Genomic DNA, 23,703 nt, shown 5'->3' on the forward strand with positions numbered 1-23,703 from the left:
TAATTTTAAAAAGTCTGTCAGAAGTGGGATTCGAACCCACGCCTCCATTCGGAGACCAGAATACCCTTTTGCCTGAATAGTTGCAAGGTTGAACCTTGAGTCTGGCGCCTTAGACCGCTCGGCCATCCTGACAACTGATAGATGGATGAGTTGCAAATAAATTTAATTATGTTTTGAATATACAGTGGTCTCAATTTATAGACTAAAATTTGATGAGTGAAGATATAAAGTACGAAAACTTAATTTTAGAAACTCTGTCAGAAGTGGGATTCAAACCTACGCCTCCATTAGGAGACCAGAATATCCTTTTTTCTGAAAAATGGCAAGGTTAAACCTTGAGTCTGGCGCCTTAGACCGCTCGACCATCCTGGCAACTGATAGATGGACGAGTTGCAAATAAACTTAATTACATTTTGAATATACAGTGGTTTGAAATTATAGACAAAAATTTGATGAGTGGAGATATAAGGTACGAGAACTTAATTTTAAAAAGTCTGTCAGAAGTGGAATTCGAACCCACGCCTCCATTCGGAGACCAGAATACCCTTTTACCTGAATAGTGGCAAGGTTGAACCTTGAGTCTGGCGCCTTAGACCGCTCGGCCATCCTGACAACTGATATCTGAACGAGTTGCAAATAAACTTAATTATATTTTGAATATACAGTGGTCTAAAATTATAGACTAAAATTTGATGAGTGAAGATATAAATTACGAAAACTTAATTTTAGAAAGTCTGTCAGAAGTGGGATTCAAACCTACGCCTCCATTAGGAGACCAGAATATCCTTTTTTCTGAAAAATGGCAAGGTTAAACCTTGAGTCTGGCGCCTTAGACCGCTCGACCATCCTGGCAACTGATAGATGGACGAGTTGCAAATAAACTTAATTACATTTTGAATATACAGTGGTTTGAAATTATAGACTAACATTTGATGAGTGAAGATATAAAGTAGGAAAACTTAATTTTAAAAAGTCTGTCAGAAGTGGTATTCAAACCCACCCCTCCATTCGGAGACCAGAATACCCTTTTGCCTGAATAGTGGCGAGGTTGAACCTTGAGTCTGCCGCCTTAGACCATCCTGACAACTGATAGCTGAACGAGTTGCAAATAAACTTCATTATATTTTGAATATACAGTGGTCTCAAATTATAGACTAACCTTTTTTATGAGTGAAGATATGAAAACTTAATTTTAAAAAGTCTGTCAGAAGTGGGATTCGAACCCACGCCTCCATTCGGAGACCAGAATACCCTTTTGCCTGAATAGTTGCAAGGTTGAACCTTGAGTCTGGCGCCTTAGACCGCTCGGCCATCCTGACAACTGATAGATGGATGAGTTGCAAATAAATTTAATTATGTTTTGAATATACAGTGGTCTCAATTTATAGACTAAAATTTGATGAGTGAAGATATAAAGTACGAAAACTTAATTTTAGAAACTCTGTCAGAAGTGGGATTCAAACCTACGCCTCCATTAGGAGACCAGAATATCCTTTTTTCTGAAAAATGGCAAGGTTAAACCTTGAGTCTGGCGCCTTAGACCGCTCGACCATCCTGGCAACTGATAGATGGACGAGTTGCAAATAAACTTAATTACATTTTGAATATACAGTGGTTTGAAATTATAGACAAAAATTTGATGAGTGGAGATATAAGGTACGAGAACTTAATTTTAAAAAGTCTGTCAGAAGTGGAATTCGAACCCACGCCTCCATTCGGAGACCAGAATACCCTTTTACCTGAATAGTGGCAAGGTTGAACCTTGAGTCTGGCGCCTTAGACCGCTCGGCCATCCTGACAACTGATATCTGAACGAGTTGCAAATAAACTTAATTATATTTTGAATATACAGTGGTCTAAAATTATAGACTAAAATTTGATGAGTGAAGATATAAATTACGAAAACTTAATTTAAAAAAGCCTGTCAGAAGTGGGATTCGAACCCACGCCTCCATTCGGAGACCAGAATATCCTTTTTTCTGAAAAATGGCAAGGTTAAACCTTGAGTCTGGCGCCTTAGACCGCTCGACCATCCTGGCAACTGATAGATGGACGAGTTGCAAATAAACTTAATTACATTTTGAATATACAGTGGTTTGAAATTATAGACTAACATTTGATGAGTGAAGATATAAAGTAGGAAAACTTAATTTTAAAAAGTCTGTCAGAAGTGGTATTCAAACCCACCCCTCCATTCGGAGACCAGAATACCCTTTTGCCTGAATAGTGGCGAGGTTGAACCTTGAGTCTGCCGCCTTAGACCATCCTGACAACTGATAGCTGAACGAGTTGCAAATAAACTTCATTATATTTTGAATATACAGTGGTCTCAAATTATAGACTAACCTTTTTTATGAGTGAAGATATGAAAACTTAATTTTAAAAAGTCTGTCAGAAGTGGGATTCGAACCCACGCCTCCATTCGGAGACCAGAATACCCTTTTGCCTGAATAGTGGCAAGGTTGAACCTTGAGTCTGGCGCCTTAGACCGCTCGGCCATCCTGACAACTGATAGATGGACGAGTTGCAAATAAATTTAATTATGTTTTGAATATACAGTGGTCTCAATTTATAGACCAAAATTTGATGAGTGGAGATATAAAGTACGAAAACTTAATTTTAGAAAGTCTGTCAGAAGTGGGATTCGAACCCACGCCTCCATTCGGAGACCAGAATACCCGTTTGCCTGAATAGTGGCAAGGTTAAACCTTGAGTCTGGCGCCTTAGACCGCTCGACCATCCTGACAACTGATATCTGAATGAGTTGCAAATAAACTTAATTACATTTTGAATATACACAGTGGTCTGAAATTATAGACAAAAATTTGATGAGTGAAGATATAAAGTACAAAAACTTAATTTTAAAAAGTCTGTCAGAAGTGGGATTCGAACCCACGCCTCCATTCGGAGACCAGAATACCCTTTTGCCTGAATAGTGGCAAGGTTGAACCTTGAGTCTGGCGCCTTAGACCGCTCGGCCATCCTGACAACTGATATCTGAACGAGTTGCAAATAAATTTAATTATATTTTGAATATACAGTGGTCTAAAATTATAGACTAAAATTTGATGAGTGAAGATATAAGGTACGAAAACTTAATTTAAAAAAGCCTGTCAGAAGTGGGATTCGAACCCACGCCTCCATTCGGAGACCAGAATACCCTTTTGCCTGAATAGTGGCAAGGTTGAACCTTGAGTCTGGCGCCTTAGACCGCTCGGCCATCCTGACAACTGATAGATGGACGAGTTGCAAATAAACTTAATTATATTTTGAATATACAGTGGTCTAAAATTATAGACTAAAATTTGATGAGTGGAGATATAAAGTACGAAAACTTAATTTTAAAAAGTCTGTCAGAAGTGGGATTCGAACCCACGCCTCCATTCGGAGACCAGAATACCCTTTTGCCTGAATAGTGGCAAGGTTGAACCTTGAGTCTGGCGCCTTAGACCGCTCGGCCATCCTGACAACTGATAGATGCACGAGTTGCAAATAAACTTAATTATATTTGGAATATACAGTGGTCTCAAATTATAGACTAACATTTGATGAGTGAAGATATAAAGTACAAAATCTTAAGTTTAAAAAGTCTGTCAGAAGTGGGATTCGAACCCACGCCTCCATTCAAAGACCAGAATACCCTTTTGCCTGAATAGTGGCAAGGTTGAACCTTGAGTCTGGCGCCTTAGACCGCTCGGCCATCCTGACAACTGATATCTGAACGAGTTGCAAATAAATTTAATTATATTTTGAATATACAGTGGTCTAAAATTATAGACTAAAATTTGATGAGTGAAGATATAAAGTACGAAAACTTAATTTAAAAAAGCCTGTCAGAAGTGGGATTCGAACCCACGCCTCCATTCGGAGACCAGAATACCCTTTTGCCTGAATAGTGGCAAGGTTGAACCTTGAGTCTGCCGCCTTAGACCATCCTGACAACTGATAGCTGAACGAGTTGCAAATAAACTTCATTATATTTTGAATATACAGTGGTCTCAAATTATAGACTAACCTTTTTTATGAGTGAAGATATGAAAACTTAATTTTAAAAAGTCTGTCAGAAGTGGGATTCGAACCCACGCCTCCATTCGGAGACCAGAATACCCTTTTGCCTGAATAGTGGCAAGGTTGAACCTTGAATCTGGCGCCTTAGACCGCTCGGCCATCCTGACAACTGATAGATGGACGAGTTGCAAATAAATTTAATTATGTTTTGAATATACAGTGGTCTCAATATATAGACTAAAATTTGATAAGTGGAGATATAAAGTACGAAAACTTAATTTTAGAAAGTCTGTCAGAAGTGGGATAAGAACCCACGCCTCCAGTCGGAGACCAGAATACCCGTTTGCCTGAATAGTGGCAAGGTTAAACCTTGAGTCTGGCGCCTTAGACCGCTCGACCATCCTGACAACTGATATCTGAATGAGTTGCAAATAAACTTAATTACATTTTGAATATACACAGTGGTCTGAAATTATAGACAAAAATTTGATGAGTGAAGATATAAAGTACAAAAACTTAATTTTAAAAAGTCTGTCAGAAGTGGGATTCGAACCCACGCCTCCATTCGGAGACCAGAATACCCTTTAGCCTGAATAGTGGCAAGGTTGAACCTTGAGTCTGGCGCCTTAGACCGCTCGGCCATCCTGACAACTGATATCTGAACGAGTTGCAAATAAATTTAATTATATTTTGAATATACAGTGGTCTAAAATTATAGACTAAAATTTGATGACTGAAGATATAAAGTACGAAAACTTAATTTAAAAAAGCCTGTCAGAAGTGGGATTCGAACCCACGCCTCCATTCGGAGACCAGAATACCCTTTTGCCTGAATAGTGGCAAGGTTGAACCTTGAGTCTGGCGCCTTAGACCGCTCGGCCATCCTGACAACTGATAGATGGACGAGTTGCAAATAAACTTAATTATATATTGAATATACAGTGGTCTAAAATTATAGACTAAAATTTGATGAGTGGAGATATAAAGTACGAAAACTTAATTTTAGAAAGTCTGTCAGAAGTGGGATTCGAACTCACGCCTCCATTCGGAGACCAGAATACCCTTTTACCTGAATAGTGGCAAGGTTGAACCTTGAGTCTGGCGCCTTAGACCGCTCGGCCATCCTGACAACTGATAGATGGACTAGTTGCAAATAAACTTAATTATATTTTGAATATACAGTGGTCTCAAATTATAGACTAAAATTTGATGAGTGAAGATATAAAGTACGAAAACTTAATTTTAAAAAGTCTGTCAGAAGTGGGATTCGAACCCACGCCTCCATTCGGAGACCAGAATACCCTTTTGCCTGAATAGTGGCAAGGTTGAACCTTGAGTCTGGCGCCTTAGACCGCTTGGCCATCCTGACAACTGATAGATGCACGAGTTGCAAATAAACTTAATTATATTTGGAATATACAGTGGTCTCAAATTATAGACTAACATTTGATGAGTGAAAATATAAAGTACAAAAACTTAAGTTTAAAAAGTCTGTCAGAAGTGGGATTCGAACCCACGCCTCCATTCGGAGACCAGAATACCCTTTTGCCTGAATAGTGGCAAGGTTGAACCTTGAGTCTGGCGCCTTAGACCGCTCGGCCATCCTGACAACTGATATCTGAACGAGTTGCAAATAAATTTAATTATATTTTGAATATACAGTGGTCTAAAATTATAGACTAAAATTTGATGACTGAAGATATAAAGTACGAAAACTTAATTTAAAAAAGCCTGTCAGAAGTGGGATTCGAACCCACGCCTCCATTCGGAGACCAGAATACCCTTTTGCCTGAATAGTGGCAAGGTTGAACCTTGAGTCTGGCGCCTTAGACCGCTCGGCCATCCTGACAACTGATAGATGGACGAGTTGCAAATAAACTTAATTATATATTGAATATACAGTGGTCTAAAATTATAGACTAAAATTTGATAAGTGGAGATATAAAGTACGAAAACTTAATTTTAGAAAGTCTGTCAGAAGTGGGATTCGAACTCACGCCTCCATTCGGAGACCAGAATACCCTTTTACCTGAATAGTGGCAAGGTTGAACCTTGAGTCTGGCGCCTTAGACCGCTCGGCCATCCTGACAACTGATAGATGGACTAGTTGCAAATAAACTTAATTATATTTTGAATATACAGTGGTCTCAAATTATAGACTAAAATTTGATGAGTGAAGATATAAAGTACGAAAACTTAATTTTAGAAAGTCTGTCAGAAGTGGGATTCGAACCCACGTCTCCATTAGGAGACCAGAATATCCTTTTTTCTAAAAAATGGCAAGGTTAACCCCTGAGTCTGGCGCCTTAGACCGCTCGGCCATCCTGACAACTGATAGAGGGAAGAGTTGCAAATAAACTTAATTACATTTTGAATATACAGTGGTTTGAAATTATAGACTAACGTTTGATGAGTGAAGATATAAAGTAGAAAAACTTAATTTTAAAAAGTCTGTCAGAAGTGGGATTCAAACCCACCCCTCCATTCGGTGACCAGAATACCCTTTTGCCTGAATAGTGGCAAGGTTGAACCTTGAGTCTGCCGCCTTAGACCATCCTGACAACTGATAGCTGAACGAGTTGCAAATAAACTTAATTATATTTTGAATATACAGTGGTCTCAAATTATAGACTAACCTTTTTTATGAGTGAAGATATGAAGTACGAAAACTTAATTTTAAAAAGTCTGTCAGAAGTGGGATTCGAACCCATGCCTCCATTCGGAGACCAGAATACCCTTTTACCTGAATAGTGGCAAGGTTGAACCTTGAGTCTGGCGCCTTAGACCGCTCGGCCATCCTGAAAACTGATATCTGAATGAGTTGCAAATAAACTTAATTACATTTTGAATATACAGTGGTCGGAAATTATAGACTAAAATTTGATGAGTTAAGATATAAGGTACAAAATCTTAATTTTAAAAAGTCTGTCAGAAGTGGGATTCGAACCCACGCCTCCATTCGGAGACCAGAATACCCTTTTGCCTGAATAGTGGCAAGGTTGAACCTTGAGTCTGGCGCCTTAGACCGCTCGGCCATCCTGACAACTGATAGATGCACGAGTTGCAAATAAACTTAATTATGTTTTGAATATACAGTGGTCTCAAATTATAGACTAAAATTTGATGAGTGAAGATATAAAGTACGAAAACTTAATTTTAAAAAGTCTGTCAGAAGTGGGATTCGAACCCACGCCTCCATTCGAAGACCAGAATACCCTTTTGCCTGAATAGTGGCAAGGTTCAACCTTGAGTCTGGCGCCTTAGACCGCTCGGCCATCCTGACAACTGATAGATGCACGAGTTGCAAATAAACTTAATTATATTTGGAATATACAGTGGTCTCAAATTATAGACTAACATTTGATGAGTGAAGATATAAAGTACAAAAACTTAAGTTTAAAAAGTCTGTCAGAAGTGGGATTCGAACCCACGCCTCCATTCGGAGACCAGAAAACCCGTTTGCCTGAATAGTGGCAAGGTTAAACCTTGAGTCTGGCGCCTTAGACCGCTCGGCCATCCTGACAACTGATATGTGAATGAGTTGCAAATAAACTTAATGACATTTTGAATATACAGTGGTCTCAAATTATAGACTAAAATTTGATGAGTGAAGATATAAAGTACGAAAACTTAATTTTAAAAAGTCTGTCAGAAGTGGGATTCGAACCCACGCCTCCATTCGGAGACCAGAATACCCTTTACCTGAATAGTGGCAAGGTTGAACCTTGAGTCTGGCGCCTTAGACCGCTCGGCCATCCTGACAACTGATATCTGAATGAGTTGCAAATAAACTTAATTACATTTTGAATATACAGTGGTCTCAAATTATAGACTAAAATTTGATGAGTGAAGATATAAAGTACGAAAACTTAATTTTAAAAAGTCTGTCAGAAGTGGGATTCGAACCCACGCCTCCATTCGGAGACCAGAACACCCTTTTACCTGAATAGTGGCAAGGTTGAACCTTGAGTCTGGCCCCTTAGACCGCTCGGCCATCCTGACCACTGATAGATGCACGAGTTGCAAATAAACTTAATTATATTTGGAATATACAGTGGTCTCAAATTATAGACTAACATTTGATGAGTGAAGATATAAAGTACAACAACTTAAGTTTAAAAAGTCTGTCAGAAGTGGGATTCGAACCCACGCCTCCATTCGGAGACCAGAATACCCTTTTGCCTGAATAGTAGCAAGGTTGAACAACCTTGAGTCTGGCGCCTTAGACCACTCGGCCATCCTGACAACTGATAGATGGATGAGTTGCAAATAAACTTAATTATGTTTTGAATATAAAGTGGTCTCAATTTATAGACTACAATTTTGATGAGTGAAGATATAAAGTACGAATACTTAATTTTAGAAAGTCTGTCAGAAGTGGGATTCGAACCCACGCCTCCATTCGGAGACCAGAATACCCGTTTGCCTGAATAGTGGCAAGGTTAAACCTTGAGTCTGGCACCTTAGACCGCTCGGCCATCCTGACAACTGATATATGAATGAGTTGCAAATAAACTTAATGACATTTTGAATATACAGTGGTCTCAAATTATAGACTAAAATTTGATGAGTGAAGATATAAAGTACGAAAACTTAATTTTAAAAAGTCTGTCAGAAGTGGGATTCGAACCCACGCCTCCATTCGGAGACCAGAATACCCTTTACCTGAATAGTGGCAAGGTTGAACCTTGAGTCTGGCGCCTTAGACCGCTCGGCCATCCTGACAACTGATATCTCAATGAGTTGCAAATAAACTTAATTACATTTTGAATATACAGTGATCTCAAATTATAGACTAAAATTTGATGAGTGAAGATATAAAGTACGAAAACTTAATTTTAAAAAGTCTGTCAGAAGTGGGATTCGAACCCACGCCTCCATTCGGAGACCAGAATACCCTTTTACCTGAATAGTGGCAAGGTTGAACCTTGAGTCTGGCGCCTTAGACCGCTCGGCCTACCTGACAACTGATATCTGAATGAGTTGCAAATAAATTTAATTACATTTTGAATATACAGTGGTCTCAAATTATAGACTAAAATTTGATGAGTGGAGATATAAGGTACGAAAACTTAATTTTAAAAAGTCTGTCAGAACTGGGATTCGTACCCACGCCTCCATTCGGAGACCAAAATACCCTTTTGCCTGAATAGTGGCAAGGTTGAACTTTGAGTCTGGCGGCTTAGACCGCTCGGCCATCCTGACAACTGATAGATGGACGAGTTGCAAATAAACTTAATTATGTTTTGAATATACAGTGGTCTCAAATTATAGACTAAAATTTGATGAGTGGAGATATAAAGTACGAAAACTTAATTTTAGAACGTCTGTCAGAAGTGGGATTCGAACCCACGCCTCCATTCGGAGACCAGAATACCCGTTTGCCTGAATAGTGGCAAGGTTGAACCTTGGGTCTGGCGCCTTAGACCGCTCGGCCATCCTGACAACTGATAGCTAAACGAGTTGCAAATAAACTTAGTTATATTTTGAATATACAGTGGTCTCAAATTATAGACTAACCTTTTTTATGAGTGAAGATATGAAGTACGAAAACTTAATTTTAAAAAGTCTGTCAGAAGTGGGATTCGAACCCACGCCTCCATTCGGAGACCAGAATACTCTTTTGCCTGAATAGTAGCAAGGTTGAACCTTGAGTCTGGCGCCTTAGACCGCTCGGCCATCCTGACAACTGATAGAAGAATGTGTTGCAAATAAACTTAATTATATTTTGATTATACCAGGGAGTACAACTCCCTGATTATACAGTGGTCTCAAATTATAGACTAACTTTTGATGATGAGTAAAAAAAACCGGTACGAAAAAGTAATAAGGAGAATTTGTAAGAAGTAAGATTCGAACCCACGTCTCCTTTTACTAAATAGTGGAAATGTCGTCGGTTGTTCTTCGTTACATCCAGTTAAATTCTTTATATTCAGTGATGACCAATGACACAATTACCAGTTGCAAATAAATACCAGCTGTATTTTCTGTCAAAGGTTAAGTCTCAAGTTATGCATGAAATAAGTATGCGGGCAGGTGGTAAAGTTAGCGCGTGTGCGTCATTGGTGCGTTGGAGTTCTTTCAGATAAATTCTAAATGCAAAGGAAATTACGTTGATCTTGGTTACTGGGGTTAGCAGCTGTGTGCTATATGAAAATAGTGTATCACTTTAATATAATATAGGGTAGTAATACACATCATGGAAGGGGACAATTCTTTTTCCAAACCCGAGGATTGCTCTCTTAATGACGAAACGATTGTGAATAGTAGCGCTAGTACCAACGAAGAAGGAAATGAATCCATGCAATGTGACTTAACCCCAGAGAAACCGATTGTCGGTACACCGAACATTTATCAACTTGTAAGCCCTTCGTTTGATGATCATTTCAATGAAATTTCTTCCATTTTAACTTTTCATAAACCATTTGAAATCGAAGATAGATTAATTGAGTTTCTAGAAAGTAAGCCTCTACGATGTGATTGGAATGCTGTTTGGAGGTGTGAAAATCCCGAAGTAGACATACTTGTCAAGGTAGGCCTAACTAAACAAAAATATGTAGGTGATTTTTAAAGGGTAAATCACTACGCTAGGCCTATTAGCCTAGTTATTGTTCTTGTATTGATGATGGACAAAATTTGGTTTTTCATCTTTTTCAGGTAGTTAAAATTTATACACGCAAGTTTATGACTGCAAGTATTAAGATACATGACTGTTTTGATTTTGGTGACGATTCTGAGAATTTGCGTCAACAAGTACATGAATACATACAGGCCACTAATAATAAGGTGCTGTTATTGGATCTATACCCAGTCTGTAGCGACAACGATGATGGACACCTACGAGAACTTGCATCGGCTATAGAACAATTTAGGTAACAATTTATTTAGGGTAAAAACGTATCTAGAGGATATGAGTATTTTATAATATCGTTCCTTCATCAAAAAGTATAAACCACAGTTGACGTCTCATGTGTATTGTATTTCAGTGTGCGGGTTTAAATCATTTTAAACTAGGCCTAAACTCTGAATCTGAGGTTTTAATTAATAATTCAATTTGTATTGTTTAAGGTTTTTCTATGATTTCGTATGGAGAGTTACCGACGAGGAAGATAACGATGAATGTGTTTATGCAACAAGAAGCCTTCATCCTAGATTGAAGTTGTAAGTAAATCGTTAAAAAAAAACATGGAAGAAGCATTGAATAAAGGCCCGTTTGTACTAGGACGATAATTGATTGATTACGATACACTATACTAGATAGGCTCTAAGTACCGTCATGCATGTCGTCTTTTTTTTTGGTTTATGTAGGAAAAATGTATGTTTATCGCCAATTGTATATAGTGTGTAGCAACTTTAAACGAAGTCACAAAAATTCCCTTTTGAAATCTAGATTTATTAAGCTTTGTCTATACACTATCAAACTAGTTTGTCAAAAAAAGTGATGTGCCCAAATATGGTAGTGATATGACATCATCATGTCCATAAGTGGGCACATCACATTTTTTTTCACATAAAGTTTGATAGTAAAGACAAAGCTTTATGCACGCTATATTAATTTTTCGATAGATACTACGAAATGAAGATGAATGCAACTTCTGTGGATGCGAAGAAGTATACAGAAGTGATACACGAGTATCAAACGGTGTATCGGGAGCTGCTGCGCCGACGTCTAGCCCTCGTAGAAAACGAAGGCTCAGACTCTGAATTAAGTGAACTTGATTTGATAGAAATAACCAATCTATATGAATGCTTAGTGCGCCTAAGCCAAACGTTGTCGGTGATGGAGACCCCTGCTCTAAGGTTAGTTTGTTTTTCAATAACCGGGAACAGCACGTATTTTAGTGGCAGCTATCACGAGCGTTGTCCGTTTAGTATGACATTTTTCGACAATGCAACAGTATTGTTAAATTTATAGTATGTTGTGCGTGTGTTTTGTAGAATGTTATTCTCGTCTGGAGGAACAAAAAGTGCGACGTACCCTAGTTGTGAAGCAAGAGGTGCAAGGTCTGATAGGTCCACGGTGACACATATAGTCTGCGACAAGTTAAAGGCTTATATGGTGCAGGTAATTAAACCATAACTATTGACATCGCCTAACAGAAGTATTAGTTTACACTCGTACAAGGCATCCAACATCCGCGCCCTTCCAAAATATTATAATGTAATGTAAAACTCTGTCTACACTATATTAAACTAGTTAGGGGAAAAAAGTGTGATGTGCCCAAATATGGTAGTGATATGACATCGTCATGTCCATATGTGCGCATCACATTTTGTTCTTGTGACATAAAGTTTGATAGTGGAGACTAAACTTAACTTTTAACTTATATTGTATTTGAAACTTGAAACTTAAACTCATTGTATTAACAGAGTTTACAAAGTGATACAGAAATAATGCATCACAAGTCATTGGATGCTGCTTTACAGAGCAGCTTTGATGGCGATGACGTCATGCTTTATCCAGGTACTTACTCTTCGTGGGCTCTTTCGAACATGCATCAGTCCATTTCAATTAAAGGTAATCCTTTCTAACTTATGTTAATTCTGATACTACTGCTCTTTTTTGTTTTGCTGTGCAGTCTGTTACTACTCTTGTGTTGGGTACGCTACACTGGTTGGTGGTCAGTCGCCCTATTTTCATCGGCTTCTAAAGTGAAGTGTTTAAATGTCTTTTATTTCTTCATATCACGACGCGATGTATTGACACATTACAAATGATGATGCGATACAGCACTAAATTAAATTTTTGTCATGTTCATGCATAATACACCGTCACTTGTTGATCGTTCGCGCCAAAATAAATTTAGATATTGAAAACGTGTCCTCTCGCACTGTATGTACTAGTACTATTTTATTTTATTCTCATTTCCGAAGGTGTTGGGGAGACCGCCCTCGTCGTCATCGACACAGAAGACATTCCTGTAGAAATCTCGTCGTACAAATTTGTTATGGAGAACGTCATGCTCACCTGCGATTCTTCCGCCAGTTCAGAGCCGGTGCTCGGTGTCAAGAGAGGTACTAGCGAGCTACGAAGGTGCATGCTGCAAGGTGGAACTGTGGGAGTTCTTGCTCATAGTCCGTGTTCGCTCATCATAAAAAATTGCAGCATACAGGGAGCAACTGTAAGGGTTTTAAAAATTTAGACCTATAAAGCTTGGTTACCACTAGTCCGCAACGCAAGGAGGTAGCGCGGTGCACGTCATTGTGACCAATCACGACGTGATGGATATTCACAGGAGATGTCGCTTGCGTTTCTCCTACGTTGTTTCGTACAAGTGTGGTCAACCTTGAAATGCAGTGCTCATTTCTATGAATCTGTGTTATATATTGTCTATCAACCATTGTTGTTTTATTTTTTCTTTTTTTCTATATTAAGTTGTATCTGAAGCCCCGTCTACACTATAAAACGTTATGTGACAACAAATGTGATGTGGCCATATAATTATATATAGTGTATCACTACCATAATTTGGATAGTCTAGACAATGCTTATTGGTTCCGTAAAAGCGATTTGACCATACGCCGCCATGAACCATTCCACTGTGAGATGGTTGTGCCTCACCTTGCTGCATTGCAATCACGTGGAAATCGAGCTTAATGCGTGCGCAGAGGCATGTTTGTTCTGTGAAACCTGGATGTCGTATTCGTTTTAACTACAAATGGCGATTGATATCACATAATTTTATTTTCAATTTACTTGTTTTATGATAATTATTTAGAAAGCTGGTTTACTTATTAAGCAAGGCTGTTCCGTTGAGTTGACCGATAGTACGATTGTCCAGTGTGGCTCAGGCCAGCAGCTTAAAGGCGCTGACCAAGCAAAAACCGGTGGAATTATGATAGAAGTGAGTACAATAGTTTGGTTTTAATTGTTTTTTGGAGTTTTGTGCGTTGTCGTGACGGATACTAATCTGGATATGGATTTTCCATATTATTTATACTGTATATTTTATGGTATCAACCCTGTATATTTTGTTCTTCCTATAGATGAATGATACCAACGACGGTGATGAGAAGGCCACGATCAGTTGGAAGAACAACAAAATGATCGAGAACTACGACTATGACATCTGTTTGGTTTCTGACGACGCGACAGAGCGCGTGATGACGTGTCGACAATTTCTTAACTACCCTCAACTTAACGTAGATTTGGCCCAAGACAACGATTTAAAAGAACACAAGATTGGCATAGTTGGCTCCAGGCTTTAGAAATGTTTCTTTAATCATGATTATGACGCGAGTTTGATGACTGACGACTGAATTTACCTAATAATGACGTGACCATCTTCTCTCAACTTTTTTTCGCGATTTAAAAGAATATTTTTTTTCGATAAAACAAAACAAATCATGATATTTTTATTTTTTGTTAGTAGTAGAAGACGATGCGAAATCGACTAATGGTTTAAAGTGTTCTCAAATACCATCAATGTGGAAAATGTAATTATTTGAAAAGATCATAACATTGACTTATATTATAGACTAATTTTTTTGTATGGCTTTTTGATAAAAAAAAAATCTAATAAATCATGACTGCAGCAGCACGCGGGCGCAGGTATTACGTGTTTTGTCCTGAGACCCGTAATACGATACGGCCCCCTGCTATGGGCATGGCCATGTTGTAGAGCTATCGTAATTAACGTACTTTATGTTGTTTGTGATGAATTGTTTGTGCATATAGACTGGTAATTTATAGATATATATTAAATGCTCTATTTTGGTGAAATACTGTCTGTTTAACTGTATTTAATATATTGAAAAAAAAGTAACATTCTATAAATTCTACTTTTGTTTCCAACAGGCATAGATAGCCGCACTTTTAAGTTTCACTCATAAAAATTAGAATAATTACCGTACATTATGCTGCAAGAATAAACATTTCTAGCTCGAGAGTGTTTTTCACCGATAAAAAATTAATGTTTGTCATACTGTAAAAGTAGGCTAGTCATTAGTGGCCCAGCAGTCCCAATATTGCGCATAACCGCGCGTTCATCGTTGTGCGAAAGAATTCTGCAGCACAAAAACAGCGTGGCGGAAACATATATCAACACAAATAATCTATTAGTTGATACATCAACTGTGTATGAAATACTGAGCGATAAAATTCGACATTTTTCGATTATTTATTATTATTATTGAAGCCGTATCTGCGAGCACCTCAGCTCGACGCTGGAGTTTTATCCACGAATTGGTGAAACTTATTCCGGCGGAGTGTGTGGCGAGAGTGTCACCAAACCAAAGCAACAAAGCAGTCACACTACCGAGGGAAAAAATCCAACCTAGATTTTTCTTTAAGAAGGCATTTTTTCTGGTGGCCAGAGCCACTAAGGATAATATTAATAAAGAGGGCACTCGAGGAGCTATGCCAGAGGTATGGTAGGCCTACATCATCGGAGTCCAGACGCCGTCATTTCCCTACCAACCGGACCATCACCGCGTCAAGTAGAGTGCCAGCCACAGAACGTGGAAAATGATCACCCAACTCCTTTGCTCGGTCAGTGTGGCGTGCAGTCTAGTCAGAGGCTGAATGTTCTCAGTTAAATGCAAAGGTATGTTATATGTTTTTACTTCGCTATGTTGATTCAAACGGTTATTTCAAATGTTTAATAATTCGATACGTCAGTTTAATTTGTTGCTATTATTTTTTAAGACTGATCACAGTATCTTCAGGATTAATATCAATGCCGTCAAAGAGTATGTCTCTGATATCATCGCATACAGCGTTAATATCGTCACCAACAAAAGTGCCACGAAGAAGACAACATTGATACAGCAACTACTGCAGATGCACTAAAATCAGGAATCTTCCGACGACTTTTATAAACAAAATCAAATAATCTTTTCATTTATAAAAAGACAAAATAAACTGTTATTCAACCAAAACCCATTGACCTCCAGTCAATTTGACTACTTTGACAGTTTTTTCAAAGAAAACCATTTTTAAAAATCTCATTTTTGGTCAAAGTGAAAAACTATTATGTGACATTAAAATGGCATATTGAACAAAAACAGTAAAAAATAATTATTTTTTAAATGTTGCATACTACGCAAACTTCGACGAGGCTTTCGTAACACCAGACGCCATGAAACTGACGCAGTGGCCGAGCAAACAGAAATAATCAAAGACACTACTAATGGCATAAGCACAGATACCAATGCAAATGATGCCAGCAATGGCAGTGATCTTCAGCAACTGATGAAGAAGAAAGAGTTTCAGACACCATTGATCTTGTTCACAATACTTCACGGCACAAGTAATTCCTCTCAGCGTTTTTATGCTACAAACACTAACCAACGTGCAGTTACATGAACTATTTATTATTATTATTATTATTATTATTGTTGTTATTATTATTATTATTATTTTGTATTTAGGATCGATATAGCAGTATTATGTTTTAAAACAATAATTATATATTATACTATGTCTCATATTTTGTCAAGTTGAATAATTCAAGGATTAATTTTTACATATTGGTTTAAGTTGTGTTCTTTTGATAGGAAAAGTTGGTATAATTGCTGGCTATTTTTTTTTAGATTAAAGAGTTAAAGAAACAAATTAATTTATTAACCAAATTTTGTTTTATTTCTCGATACCGACATTATATCGATACAAGTAAAAACTGTGGAAATGCTAGTGTGTTGGTTTTGCAAATTTGTATTACTTAAAGATGTATAGTACCCTGAAAAAATATTAGTAATGTCACATAATAGTTATTTAATTTCACCGAAAATTGGATAGGAAAAAAATTATTCACCTAAAAAAACTAATTTAAAGCAAAAAAATAGTCAAACTGGCTGCCAGCCAATGGGTTTTTGGTTAATTAAACCATGGAACTATAATAGTTCCCTGATTAAACCAAGTTCATGATTAAATCGTTTGTTTTATCATTTTATAAGTCAAAACATTATTTTTTCGGTGTTTTTTTTTTAAATTACAAAATGGCCTATTCAAAGTGTGATTTTATTAATCTTCATTTTGGCACAAAATTGAAAAAAACAAATCGGTAACGTACGCCTGGATATATAAGACCATTGTTTCTTTCTATGACTGTAGAGGGGGTAAATAAATGCAAACTCACGCTGAAATCGAGCTATATATCCAATACCAAATTGGCGAGTAAATCATGTTTTACTTTAAATTAAATGTATACGCTCTTCCACAAGGTCAATTGTTAGTTATACATACAGACTATATTAAAACAATGATTTTGAACACGTAGGGCATTTCTTTGAATTCTTTCCTATTGTCGTTTTGTGGTAATTTACAGCTTTTTATATATTTAACAAACGTACATAATCAATTGCGTCTGCATCATGCTAGACTACAACTTCCGGTAGTGACGTAATCAGCATATTTTTGGTAATAAAACTTTTTCACTAAGCTAGGGAATCTTCTAATATCAATATTCATTAGACCGTACTTTAGTTAGCCAATCAAAATAAACGTATAAACAATTTTGCGGCGATGTTACATGTTGTTGAGGTAAAATATACTGTGTTTTACAATAACCAATTTGGTTAGAGTAAAACACAATGATAAAGAATAGGAAACATTTAATAATATGATAAATGACATTTACATAGCAATTTATCACTGTGTTTTACTATAACCAATTTGGTTAGAGTAAAACACAATGATAAAGAATAGGAAACGTTTAATAATATGATAAATGTCATTACATAGCAATTTATCACTGTGTTTTACTATAACCAATTTGGTTAGAGTAAAACACAATGATATAGAATAGGAAACATTTAATAATATGATAAATGACATTCACATAGCAATTTAGCACTGTGTTTTACTATAAACAATTTGGTTAAAGTAAAGCAGAATGATAAAGAATAGGAATTTAATAATATGATATATGACATTTACATAGCAATTTAGCACTGTGTTTTACTATAACCAATTTGGTTAGAGTAAAACACAATGATAAAGAATAGGAAACATTTAATAATATGATATATGACATTCACATAGCAATTTAGCACTGTGTTTTACTATAACCAATTTGGTTAGAGTAAAACACAATGATATAGAATAGGAAACATTTAATAATTTGATAAATGACATTTACATAGCAATTTAGCACTGTGTTTTACTATAACCAATTTGGTTAAAGTAAAACACAATGATAAAGAATAGGAAACATTTAATAATATGATAAATGACATTTACATAGCAATTTAGCACTGTGTTTTACTATAACCAATTTGGTTAAAGTAAAGCAGAATGTTAAAGAATAGGAATTTAATAATATGATATATGACATTTACATAGCAATTTAGCACTGTGTTTTACTATAACCAATTTGGTTAGAGTAAAACACAATGATAAAGAATAGGAAACATTTAATAATAATGATTATTTACATAGCAATTTAGCACTGTGTTTTACTATAACCAATTTGGTTATAGTAAAACACAATGATATAGAATAGGAAACATTTAATAATATGATAAATGACATTTACATAGCAATTTATCACTGTGTTTTACTATAACCAATTTGGTTATGGTAAAGCACAATGATATAGAATAGGAAACATTTAATAATATGATAAATGACATTTACATAGCAATTTATCACTGTGTTTTACTATAACCAATTTGGTTATGGTAAAGCACAATGATATAGAATAGGAAACATTTAATAATATGATAAATGACATTTACATAGCAATTTAGCACTGTGTTTTACTATAACCAATTTGGTTAGAGTAAAACACAATGATAAAGAATAGGAAACATTTAATAATATGATAAATGACATTTACATAGCAATTTATCACTGTGTTTTACTATAACCAATTTGGTTATGGTAAAGCACAATGATATAGAATAGGAAACATTTAATAATATGATAAATGACATTTACATAGCAATTTAGCACTGTGTTTTACTATAACCAATTTGGTTAGAGTAAAACACAATGATAAAGAATAGGAAACATTTAATAATATGATAAATGACATTTACATAGCAATTTATCACTGTGTTTTACTATAACCAATTTGGTTAAAGTAAAACATAATGATAAAGAATAGGAAACATTTAATAATTTGATAAATGACATTTACATAGCAATTTAGCACTGTGTTTTACTATAACCAATTTGGTTATGGTAAAGCACAATGATATAGAATAGGAAACATTTAATAATATGATAAATGACTTACATAGCAATTTAGCACTGTGTTTTACTATAAACAATTTGGTTATGGTAAAGCACAATGATATAGAATAGGAAACATTTAATAATATGATAAATGACTTACATAGCAATTTAGCACTGTGTTTTACTATAAACAATTTGGTCAAAGTAAAACACAATGATAAAGAATATGAAACATTTAATAATTTGATAAATGACATTCACATAGCAATTTAGCACTGTGTTTTACTATAACCAATTTGGTTATGGTAAAGCACAATGATATAGAATAGGAAACATTTAATAATATGATAAATGACTTACATAGCAATTTAGCACTGTGTTTTACTATAAACAATTTGGTTAGAGTAAAACACAATGATAAAAAATAGGAAACATTTAATAATAATGATTATTTACATAGCAATTTAGCACTGTGTTTTACTATACCCAATTTGGTTATAGTAAAACACAATGATATAGAATAGGAAACATTTAATAATATGATAAATGACATTTACATAGCAATTTATCACTGTGTTTTACTATAACCAATTTGGTTATGGTAAAGCACAATGATATAGAATAGGAAACATTTAATAATATGATAAATGACATTTACATAGCAATTTATCACTGTGTTTTACTATAACCAATTTGGTTATGGTAAAGCACAATGATATAGAATAGGAAACATTTAATAATATGATAAATGACATTTACATAGCAATTTAGCACTGTGTTTTACTATAACCAATTTGGTTAGAGTAAAACACAATGATAAAGAATAGGAAACATTTAATAATATGATAAATGACATTTACATAGCTATTTATCACTGTGTTTTACTATAACCAATTTGGTTAAAGTAAAACATAATGATAAAGAATAGGAAACATTTAATAATTTGATAAATGACATTTACATAGCAATTTAGCACTGTGTTTTACTATAACCAATTTGGTTATGGTAAAGCACAATGATATAGAATAGGAAACATTTAATAATACTAGAGGGTGAGCTCGCTTCGCTCGCTTCCCCTCTAGGAAGTGTAGACGATGGTTTTCGGAATGATAATGTTCTCCTTATACATTTTCTGTCGGTTACCATTATTGAAAATGCTTGACATTCGTAAAACTAAACTACTTTGTTTCAGAATCACAGTGTTTTAGATGATTAATAACATTTTAAAGTATAGTTTTTATTGTTTGGTAGGGCCCTTTGGGGAGGCGGAGGTCATTTGAGGGAGGTGCTTATTCGAGGGATATATGTTAAATTTTTTAGTTCTAATAATATGGTAACATTTATAATCAAATGAAATCCTCTCATAGATATGAAAAGTGGTAAAAAAGAATAACAAATGCTTGGTAAATTGCAGATAACAGTGCGGTGAATTCTACTACAAATAGTATAATTGTGTTATTATAAATATGTGGATGGACGTTTATTAGATAGTTGAGTTGGGGAGGGGGGGGGTGATGTTTTATTGGAGAGGCGTTTATTCAAATGAATACCATCCTAATAATTATTAATACATTATTTAATTTAATCATCTTTTGAAACTAACTGCCGTGACAGAGTGGGCCCAAGAAAGAAGACATTACGGCTTGCAACATGGGCAGACATCTCGGTCCTAACGGGACACAGGAAGATAGCCTACAGTTATTCCTGCAAGCTTACTCAATAAAACTCAGCTATCGGGATTTCACTCGAAAAATGTCTTATCAAATCTCCCTATGTAATTTTATAATACTATTCCCCACAATATATTCTGATTCTTTATGGCGTATATTTAATTTGATCTTTATTACTTTGCAGTATAATTCCTATTATTTAACTACTGTACCTTCACACACGTGTGGTATGTTTTAAAATAAACAAAAAACTGAAATGGCTATGATTAATGGCCAATTTTTTTTTCGTCTTCCAAAGGGACACTGTATTGATTGATGGAAAGTGCCTCTTTCCAGTCACCTTTAGGGTCAAATCTATTATTTTAACTGCTCCCTGGTGTATAAAAGAGAGAAAATATTTGAAACTAAGGTGAACTTATCTTAAACCCGGAAATTACTTTGACCGGGAAGAATTGAAATTGAGAGGAAAATCCAATGTTGAAATCATAAATGTTGTTAAAAAACTCTTTATAATATCTTCCTAAGATATAAATATGGAACAATAGCGTCGGCGTGCACACTAATGTTATCAAATCTACGTTTCGCGGTACATCTCGGATAGATAAGGTAGGTATCCAAGGCGGAGATTTGTACCGAAGTTTTTGCATTGTGCTCGCCTATGTCAGAATTAACCATAATTTATATATAGATGATAAATGACTTACTTAGCAATTTAGCACTGTGTTTTACTATAAACAATTTGGTTAAAGTAAAACACAATGATAAAGAATATGAAACATTTAATAATTTGATAAATGACATTCATATAGAAATTTAGCACTGTATTTTACTATAACCAATTTGGTTATGGTAAAGCACAATGATATAGAATAGGAAACATTTAATAATATGATAAATGACATTTACATAGCAATTTAGCACTGTGTTTTACTATAACCAATTCGGTTATGGTATGACGAGACGAATCGATATTCGTGTGACGAATAATCGCCAAATTATAATTAATATAATTAATTAATGAAATAAGATACGCACTTGATGTTTGCATCAATTGTTCTTTAGAATAAATACGTTCGTTTACACAACACTTTTTTTTATACTTTATTATTGATTATTATATTATACAGGAATACTATTTATTTCCTCATTTCTACCCAAGAATAAACAATTTTTGGATACAAAACTTTATGCATGTGAATTACATTACCAAAATATTAAAATGAGGATAAAAAAACATCGCCTAAAATACTCGTATTCAAAAGCTTCTGAAATTTGTAGATATATGTCATGAAAAAGATTATTATATTATACAGGAATACTATTTATTTCCTCATTTCTACCCAAGAATAAACAATTTTTGGATACAAAACTTTATGCATGTGAATTACATTACCAAAATATTAAAATGAGGATAAAAAAACATCGCGTAAAATACTCGTATTCAAAAGCTTCTGAAATTTGTAGATATATGTCATGAAAAAGAAATTTGACATTCCCAATAATTTTTTTTGGCAAAAATGTAATATATGAAACATACAATTTACATAGTTTATCATTGTTTTTTATTAGAACCAATATGGTTACACAGTTAAACATAGTGATAAAGAATAGATACTTGTTAGGTTACTACCCTACCCTCTAGTTTGAAGCGACATTATAAATTCATCGAGAAAAAAAACGTATCGTATTCAGAAACGTTTGACATTTTGTATAGATATGTTCAATAAGACGAAACAAATTATAAATTTCAAGACAAATCGATGACTTCCATTATTTGCATTTCTAAAAATTCACACTTATGAAAGACCATACATTTTCAACATATTCGTTTTTTCTGTGTACCGAGTTTAGAAACTTTTTGAATACCAGACGTATTTTTTTGTGATGCTTTTTCATTTGAATTGTAGTATAAAATGTCATTGAAACGAGATAAAAATCATACAAGACATGTTATAATAGGTTGCTCTATATACATAACAAAATTAGTTCTTTTTTTTTGGTAAGAATCGCCAATGAAGTAGAAAGTTATTTCAGATGTAGTGTGCATTTATACGTCATTAATAGTAGGCCTAAAATATAATATTAAATATTATAAAGAATATCAAACATTTTATGTTATGAAAAATAAAATTTACATATAAGTTTATCATTGTGTTTAAACACAGTGAGTGATAAAGAATAGAACTGTTTTAGTTTATTTAACCCTAACCCTAGTTTGAAGCGATCACATATTTAATATTCATCGCTAAAAATACGTATCGTCTTGAAAAACGTTTGATATTTGGTAGATATGTTCAATATAGGTTCTTACATCTATAATGCAAAAGAAATATCCTAATAGTTTTATTTTGATTTCTGGGAATCATCAATGAAGTAAAAATGTGTTGGAAATGTATTGTCTTTCATAAGTGTAAATGTTTAGAAATGCAAATTATTAAAATCACGAATTTGTCTTGAAACTTTTATTTTTTGTTTGTTTTATAGACGTAAGAACCTATTGAACATATTTACCAAATTTCAAATGTTTCTGAATACGATACGTTTTTTTTCGCGATGAATTAAGTATGTGATCGCTTCAAACTAGGGTTAAAGTTATAAAACCTAAAACAGTGTCTATTCTTTATCACTGTGTTTAACTGTGTAACCAAATTGGTTCTGTAAAACAAGGTGATAAACTATGTAACTTGTATTTATTATTATTACATTATAATGTATCCTATAATGTAATATGAAAAATAAAATGTACATAGTTTATCATTGTGTTGTACTAAAACCAATTTGGTTAAAAGTTAAACACAGTGTTAAAGAATGGAACTGTTAGGTTATTTAACCCTAACCCTAGTTTGAAGCGATAACATACTTAATTCATCGATAAAAATACGTATCGTCTTAAAAAACGTTTGA

The 23,703-nt window shown here is 34.8% G+C and overlaps 1 protein-coding gene and 32 non-coding genes across 33 annotated transcripts; 1 reads left to right on the top strand and 32 right to left on the bottom strand.

The window, feature by feature from the left end:
• Positions 1–15: 15 nt before the first annotated feature.
• Trnal-caa (transfer RNA leucine (anticodon CAA)) lies at positions 16–132 on the bottom strand. Its single transcript has 2 exons — positions 95–132; positions 16–61 (listed from the first exon to the last, which is right to left on the bottom strand). It is a non-coding gene; the product is annotated as a tRNA-Leu (tRNA).
• Positions 133–495: 363 nt separating this feature from the next.
• Trnal-caa (transfer RNA leucine (anticodon CAA)) lies at positions 496–612 on the bottom strand. The gene is made up of 2 exons: positions 575–612; positions 496–541 (listed from the first exon to the last, which is right to left on the bottom strand). It is a non-coding gene; the product is annotated as a tRNA-Leu (tRNA).
• Positions 613–1,202: 590 nt separating this feature from the next.
• Trnal-caa (transfer RNA leucine (anticodon CAA)) lies at positions 1,203–1,319 on the bottom strand. The gene is made up of 2 exons: positions 1,282–1,319; positions 1,203–1,248 (listed from the first exon to the last, which is right to left on the bottom strand). It is a non-coding gene; the product is annotated as a tRNA-Leu (tRNA).
• A 363-nt stretch (positions 1,320–1,682) lies between these two features.
• On the bottom strand, positions 1,683–1,799 carry Trnal-caa (transfer RNA leucine (anticodon CAA)). The gene is made up of 2 exons: positions 1,762–1,799; positions 1,683–1,728 (listed from the first exon to the last, which is right to left on the bottom strand). It is a non-coding gene; the product is annotated as a tRNA-Leu (tRNA).
• Positions 1,800–1,922: 123 nt separating this feature from the next.
• Trnal-caa (transfer RNA leucine (anticodon CAA)) lies at positions 1,923–2,039 on the bottom strand. Its single transcript has 2 exons — positions 2,002–2,039; positions 1,923–1,968 (listed from the first exon to the last, which is right to left on the bottom strand). It is a non-coding gene; the product is annotated as a tRNA-Leu (tRNA).
• A 350-nt stretch (positions 2,040–2,389) lies between these two features.
• Positions 2,390–2,506, bottom strand: Trnal-caa (transfer RNA leucine (anticodon CAA)). Its single transcript has 2 exons — positions 2,469–2,506; positions 2,390–2,435 (listed from the first exon to the last, which is right to left on the bottom strand). It is a non-coding gene; the product is annotated as a tRNA-Leu (tRNA).
• Positions 2,507–2,629: 123 nt separating this feature from the next.
• Positions 2,630–2,746, bottom strand: Trnal-caa (transfer RNA leucine (anticodon CAA)). Its single transcript has 2 exons — positions 2,709–2,746; positions 2,630–2,675 (listed from the first exon to the last, which is right to left on the bottom strand). It is a non-coding gene; the product is annotated as a tRNA-Leu (tRNA).
• A 125-nt stretch (positions 2,747–2,871) lies between these two features.
• Positions 2,872–2,988, bottom strand: Trnal-caa (transfer RNA leucine (anticodon CAA)). Its single transcript has 2 exons — positions 2,951–2,988; positions 2,872–2,917 (listed from the first exon to the last, which is right to left on the bottom strand). It is a non-coding gene; the product is annotated as a tRNA-Leu (tRNA).
• A 123-nt stretch (positions 2,989–3,111) lies between these two features.
• Trnal-caa (transfer RNA leucine (anticodon CAA)) lies at positions 3,112–3,228 on the bottom strand. The gene is made up of 2 exons: positions 3,191–3,228; positions 3,112–3,157 (listed from the first exon to the last, which is right to left on the bottom strand). It is a non-coding gene; the product is annotated as a tRNA-Leu (tRNA).
• A 123-nt stretch (positions 3,229–3,351) lies between these two features.
• Positions 3,352–3,468, bottom strand: Trnal-caa (transfer RNA leucine (anticodon CAA)). Its single transcript has 2 exons — positions 3,431–3,468; positions 3,352–3,397 (listed from the first exon to the last, which is right to left on the bottom strand). It is a non-coding gene; the product is annotated as a tRNA-Leu (tRNA).
• A 123-nt stretch (positions 3,469–3,591) lies between these two features.
• Trnal-caa (transfer RNA leucine (anticodon CAA)) lies at positions 3,592–3,708 on the bottom strand. The gene is made up of 2 exons: positions 3,671–3,708; positions 3,592–3,637 (listed from the first exon to the last, which is right to left on the bottom strand). It is a non-coding gene; the product is annotated as a tRNA-Leu (tRNA).
• Positions 3,709–4,058: 350 nt separating this feature from the next.
• Trnal-caa (transfer RNA leucine (anticodon CAA)) lies at positions 4,059–4,175 on the bottom strand. The gene is made up of 2 exons: positions 4,138–4,175; positions 4,059–4,104 (listed from the first exon to the last, which is right to left on the bottom strand). It is a non-coding gene; the product is annotated as a tRNA-Leu (tRNA).
• Positions 4,176–4,540: 365 nt separating this feature from the next.
• Trnal-caa (transfer RNA leucine (anticodon CAA)) lies at positions 4,541–4,657 on the bottom strand. Its single transcript has 2 exons — positions 4,620–4,657; positions 4,541–4,586 (listed from the first exon to the last, which is right to left on the bottom strand). It is a non-coding gene; the product is annotated as a tRNA-Leu (tRNA).
• Positions 4,658–4,780: 123 nt separating this feature from the next.
• On the bottom strand, positions 4,781–4,897 carry Trnal-caa (transfer RNA leucine (anticodon CAA)). The gene is made up of 2 exons: positions 4,860–4,897; positions 4,781–4,826 (listed from the first exon to the last, which is right to left on the bottom strand). It is a non-coding gene; the product is annotated as a tRNA-Leu (tRNA).
• Positions 4,898–5,020: 123 nt separating this feature from the next.
• Positions 5,021–5,137, bottom strand: Trnal-caa (transfer RNA leucine (anticodon CAA)). Its single transcript has 2 exons — positions 5,100–5,137; positions 5,021–5,066 (listed from the first exon to the last, which is right to left on the bottom strand). It is a non-coding gene; the product is annotated as a tRNA-Leu (tRNA).
• A 123-nt stretch (positions 5,138–5,260) lies between these two features.
• Trnal-caa (transfer RNA leucine (anticodon CAA)) lies at positions 5,261–5,377 on the bottom strand. The gene is made up of 2 exons: positions 5,340–5,377; positions 5,261–5,306 (listed from the first exon to the last, which is right to left on the bottom strand). It is a non-coding gene; the product is annotated as a tRNA-Leu (tRNA).
• Positions 5,378–5,500: 123 nt separating this feature from the next.
• On the bottom strand, positions 5,501–5,617 carry Trnal-caa (transfer RNA leucine (anticodon CAA)). Its single transcript has 2 exons — positions 5,580–5,617; positions 5,501–5,546 (listed from the first exon to the last, which is right to left on the bottom strand). It is a non-coding gene; the product is annotated as a tRNA-Leu (tRNA).
• A 123-nt stretch (positions 5,618–5,740) lies between these two features.
• Positions 5,741–5,857, bottom strand: Trnal-caa (transfer RNA leucine (anticodon CAA)). Its single transcript has 2 exons — positions 5,820–5,857; positions 5,741–5,786 (listed from the first exon to the last, which is right to left on the bottom strand). It is a non-coding gene; the product is annotated as a tRNA-Leu (tRNA).
• Positions 5,858–5,980: 123 nt separating this feature from the next.
• Trnal-caa (transfer RNA leucine (anticodon CAA)) lies at positions 5,981–6,097 on the bottom strand. The gene is made up of 2 exons: positions 6,060–6,097; positions 5,981–6,026 (listed from the first exon to the last, which is right to left on the bottom strand). It is a non-coding gene; the product is annotated as a tRNA-Leu (tRNA).
• A 123-nt stretch (positions 6,098–6,220) lies between these two features.
• Trnal-cag (transfer RNA leucine (anticodon CAG)) lies at positions 6,221–6,337 on the bottom strand. The gene is made up of 2 exons: positions 6,300–6,337; positions 6,221–6,266 (listed from the first exon to the last, which is right to left on the bottom strand). It is a non-coding gene; the product is annotated as a tRNA-Leu (tRNA).
• A 357-nt stretch (positions 6,338–6,694) lies between these two features.
• On the bottom strand, positions 6,695–6,811 carry Trnal-caa (transfer RNA leucine (anticodon CAA)). Its single transcript has 2 exons — positions 6,774–6,811; positions 6,695–6,740 (listed from the first exon to the last, which is right to left on the bottom strand). It is a non-coding gene; the product is annotated as a tRNA-Leu (tRNA).
• Positions 6,812–6,934: 123 nt separating this feature from the next.
• On the bottom strand, positions 6,935–7,051 carry Trnal-caa (transfer RNA leucine (anticodon CAA)). Its single transcript has 2 exons — positions 7,014–7,051; positions 6,935–6,980 (listed from the first exon to the last, which is right to left on the bottom strand). It is a non-coding gene; the product is annotated as a tRNA-Leu (tRNA).
• Positions 7,052–7,174: 123 nt separating this feature from the next.
• Trnal-caa (transfer RNA leucine (anticodon CAA)) lies at positions 7,175–7,291 on the bottom strand. Its single transcript has 2 exons — positions 7,254–7,291; positions 7,175–7,220 (listed from the first exon to the last, which is right to left on the bottom strand). It is a non-coding gene; the product is annotated as a tRNA-Leu (tRNA).
• Positions 7,292–7,414: 123 nt separating this feature from the next.
• On the bottom strand, positions 7,415–7,531 carry Trnal-caa (transfer RNA leucine (anticodon CAA)). The gene is made up of 2 exons: positions 7,494–7,531; positions 7,415–7,460 (listed from the first exon to the last, which is right to left on the bottom strand). It is a non-coding gene; the product is annotated as a tRNA-Leu (tRNA).
• A 123-nt stretch (positions 7,532–7,654) lies between these two features.
• On the bottom strand, positions 7,655–7,770 carry Trnal-caa (transfer RNA leucine (anticodon CAA)). The gene is made up of 2 exons: positions 7,733–7,770; positions 7,655–7,700 (listed from the first exon to the last, which is right to left on the bottom strand). It is a non-coding gene; the product is annotated as a tRNA-Leu (tRNA).
• Positions 7,771–7,893: 123 nt separating this feature from the next.
• On the bottom strand, positions 7,894–8,010 carry Trnal-caa (transfer RNA leucine (anticodon CAA)). The gene is made up of 2 exons: positions 7,973–8,010; positions 7,894–7,939 (listed from the first exon to the last, which is right to left on the bottom strand). It is a non-coding gene; the product is annotated as a tRNA-Leu (tRNA).
• Positions 8,011–8,133: 123 nt separating this feature from the next.
• Positions 8,134–8,253, bottom strand: Trnal-caa (transfer RNA leucine (anticodon CAA)). The gene is made up of 2 exons: positions 8,216–8,253; positions 8,134–8,179 (listed from the first exon to the last, which is right to left on the bottom strand). It is a non-coding gene; the product is annotated as a tRNA-Leu (tRNA).
• Positions 8,254–8,377: 124 nt separating this feature from the next.
• Positions 8,378–8,494, bottom strand: Trnal-caa (transfer RNA leucine (anticodon CAA)). Its single transcript has 2 exons — positions 8,457–8,494; positions 8,378–8,423 (listed from the first exon to the last, which is right to left on the bottom strand). It is a non-coding gene; the product is annotated as a tRNA-Leu (tRNA).
• Positions 8,495–8,617: 123 nt separating this feature from the next.
• On the bottom strand, positions 8,618–8,733 carry Trnal-caa (transfer RNA leucine (anticodon CAA)). Its single transcript has 2 exons — positions 8,696–8,733; positions 8,618–8,663 (listed from the first exon to the last, which is right to left on the bottom strand). It is a non-coding gene; the product is annotated as a tRNA-Leu (tRNA).
• A 122-nt stretch (positions 8,734–8,855) lies between these two features.
• Positions 8,856–8,974, bottom strand: Trnal-caa (transfer RNA leucine (anticodon CAA)). Its single transcript has 2 exons — positions 8,936–8,974; positions 8,856–8,902 (listed from the first exon to the last, which is right to left on the bottom strand). It is a non-coding gene; the product is annotated as a tRNA-Leu (tRNA).
• Positions 8,975–9,336: 362 nt separating this feature from the next.
• On the bottom strand, positions 9,337–9,453 carry Trnal-caa (transfer RNA leucine (anticodon CAA)). Its single transcript has 2 exons — positions 9,416–9,453; positions 9,337–9,382 (listed from the first exon to the last, which is right to left on the bottom strand). It is a non-coding gene; the product is annotated as a tRNA-Leu (tRNA).
• Positions 9,454–9,578: 125 nt separating this feature from the next.
• On the bottom strand, positions 9,579–9,695 carry Trnal-caa (transfer RNA leucine (anticodon CAA)). Its single transcript has 2 exons — positions 9,658–9,695; positions 9,579–9,624 (listed from the first exon to the last, which is right to left on the bottom strand). It is a non-coding gene; the product is annotated as a tRNA-Leu (tRNA).
• Positions 9,696–10,043: 348 nt separating this feature from the next.
• On the top strand, positions 10,044–14,735 carry LOC140056688 (SHC SH2 domain-binding protein 1-like). The gene is made up of 9 exons (XM_072102145.1): positions 10,044–10,540; positions 10,666–10,880; positions 11,077–11,169; positions 11,575–11,808; positions 11,947–12,073; positions 12,379–12,526; positions 12,883–13,130; positions 13,728–13,853; positions 13,996–14,735. The coding sequence occupies exons 1-9, from the start codon at positions 10,208–10,210 to the stop codon at positions 14,215–14,217; spliced, it is 1,746 nt and encodes a 581-aa protein (XP_071958246.1). The 5' UTR covers positions 10,044–10,207; the 3' UTR covers positions 14,218–14,735.
• Positions 14,736–23,703: the final 8,968 nt, after the last annotated feature.

Source organism: Antedon mediterranea, chromosome 8 (genome assembly GCF_964355755.1).
Source record: "Antedon mediterranea chromosome 8, ecAntMedi1.1, whole genome shotgun sequence".
Taxonomy (NCBI): Eukaryota; Metazoa; Echinodermata; class Crinoidea; order Comatulida; family Antedonidae; genus Antedon; species Antedon mediterranea.

Bases quoted from the DNA above. Each gene is read 5' to 3' on its own strand.
- LOC140056688 (XM_072102145.1), top strand. From the start codon at position 10,208: ATGGAAGGGGACAATTCTTTTTCCAAACCCGAGGATTGCTCTCTTAAT. The intron at 11,809-11,946 runs GTTAGTTTGTTT...TGTGTTTTGTAG, and splicing joins ATGGAGACCCCTGCTCTAAG to AATGTTATTCTCGTCTGGAG. The intron at 13,854-13,995 runs GTGAGTACAATA...TTCTTCCTATAG, and splicing joins CCGGTGGAATTATGATAGAA to ATGAATGATACCAACGACGG.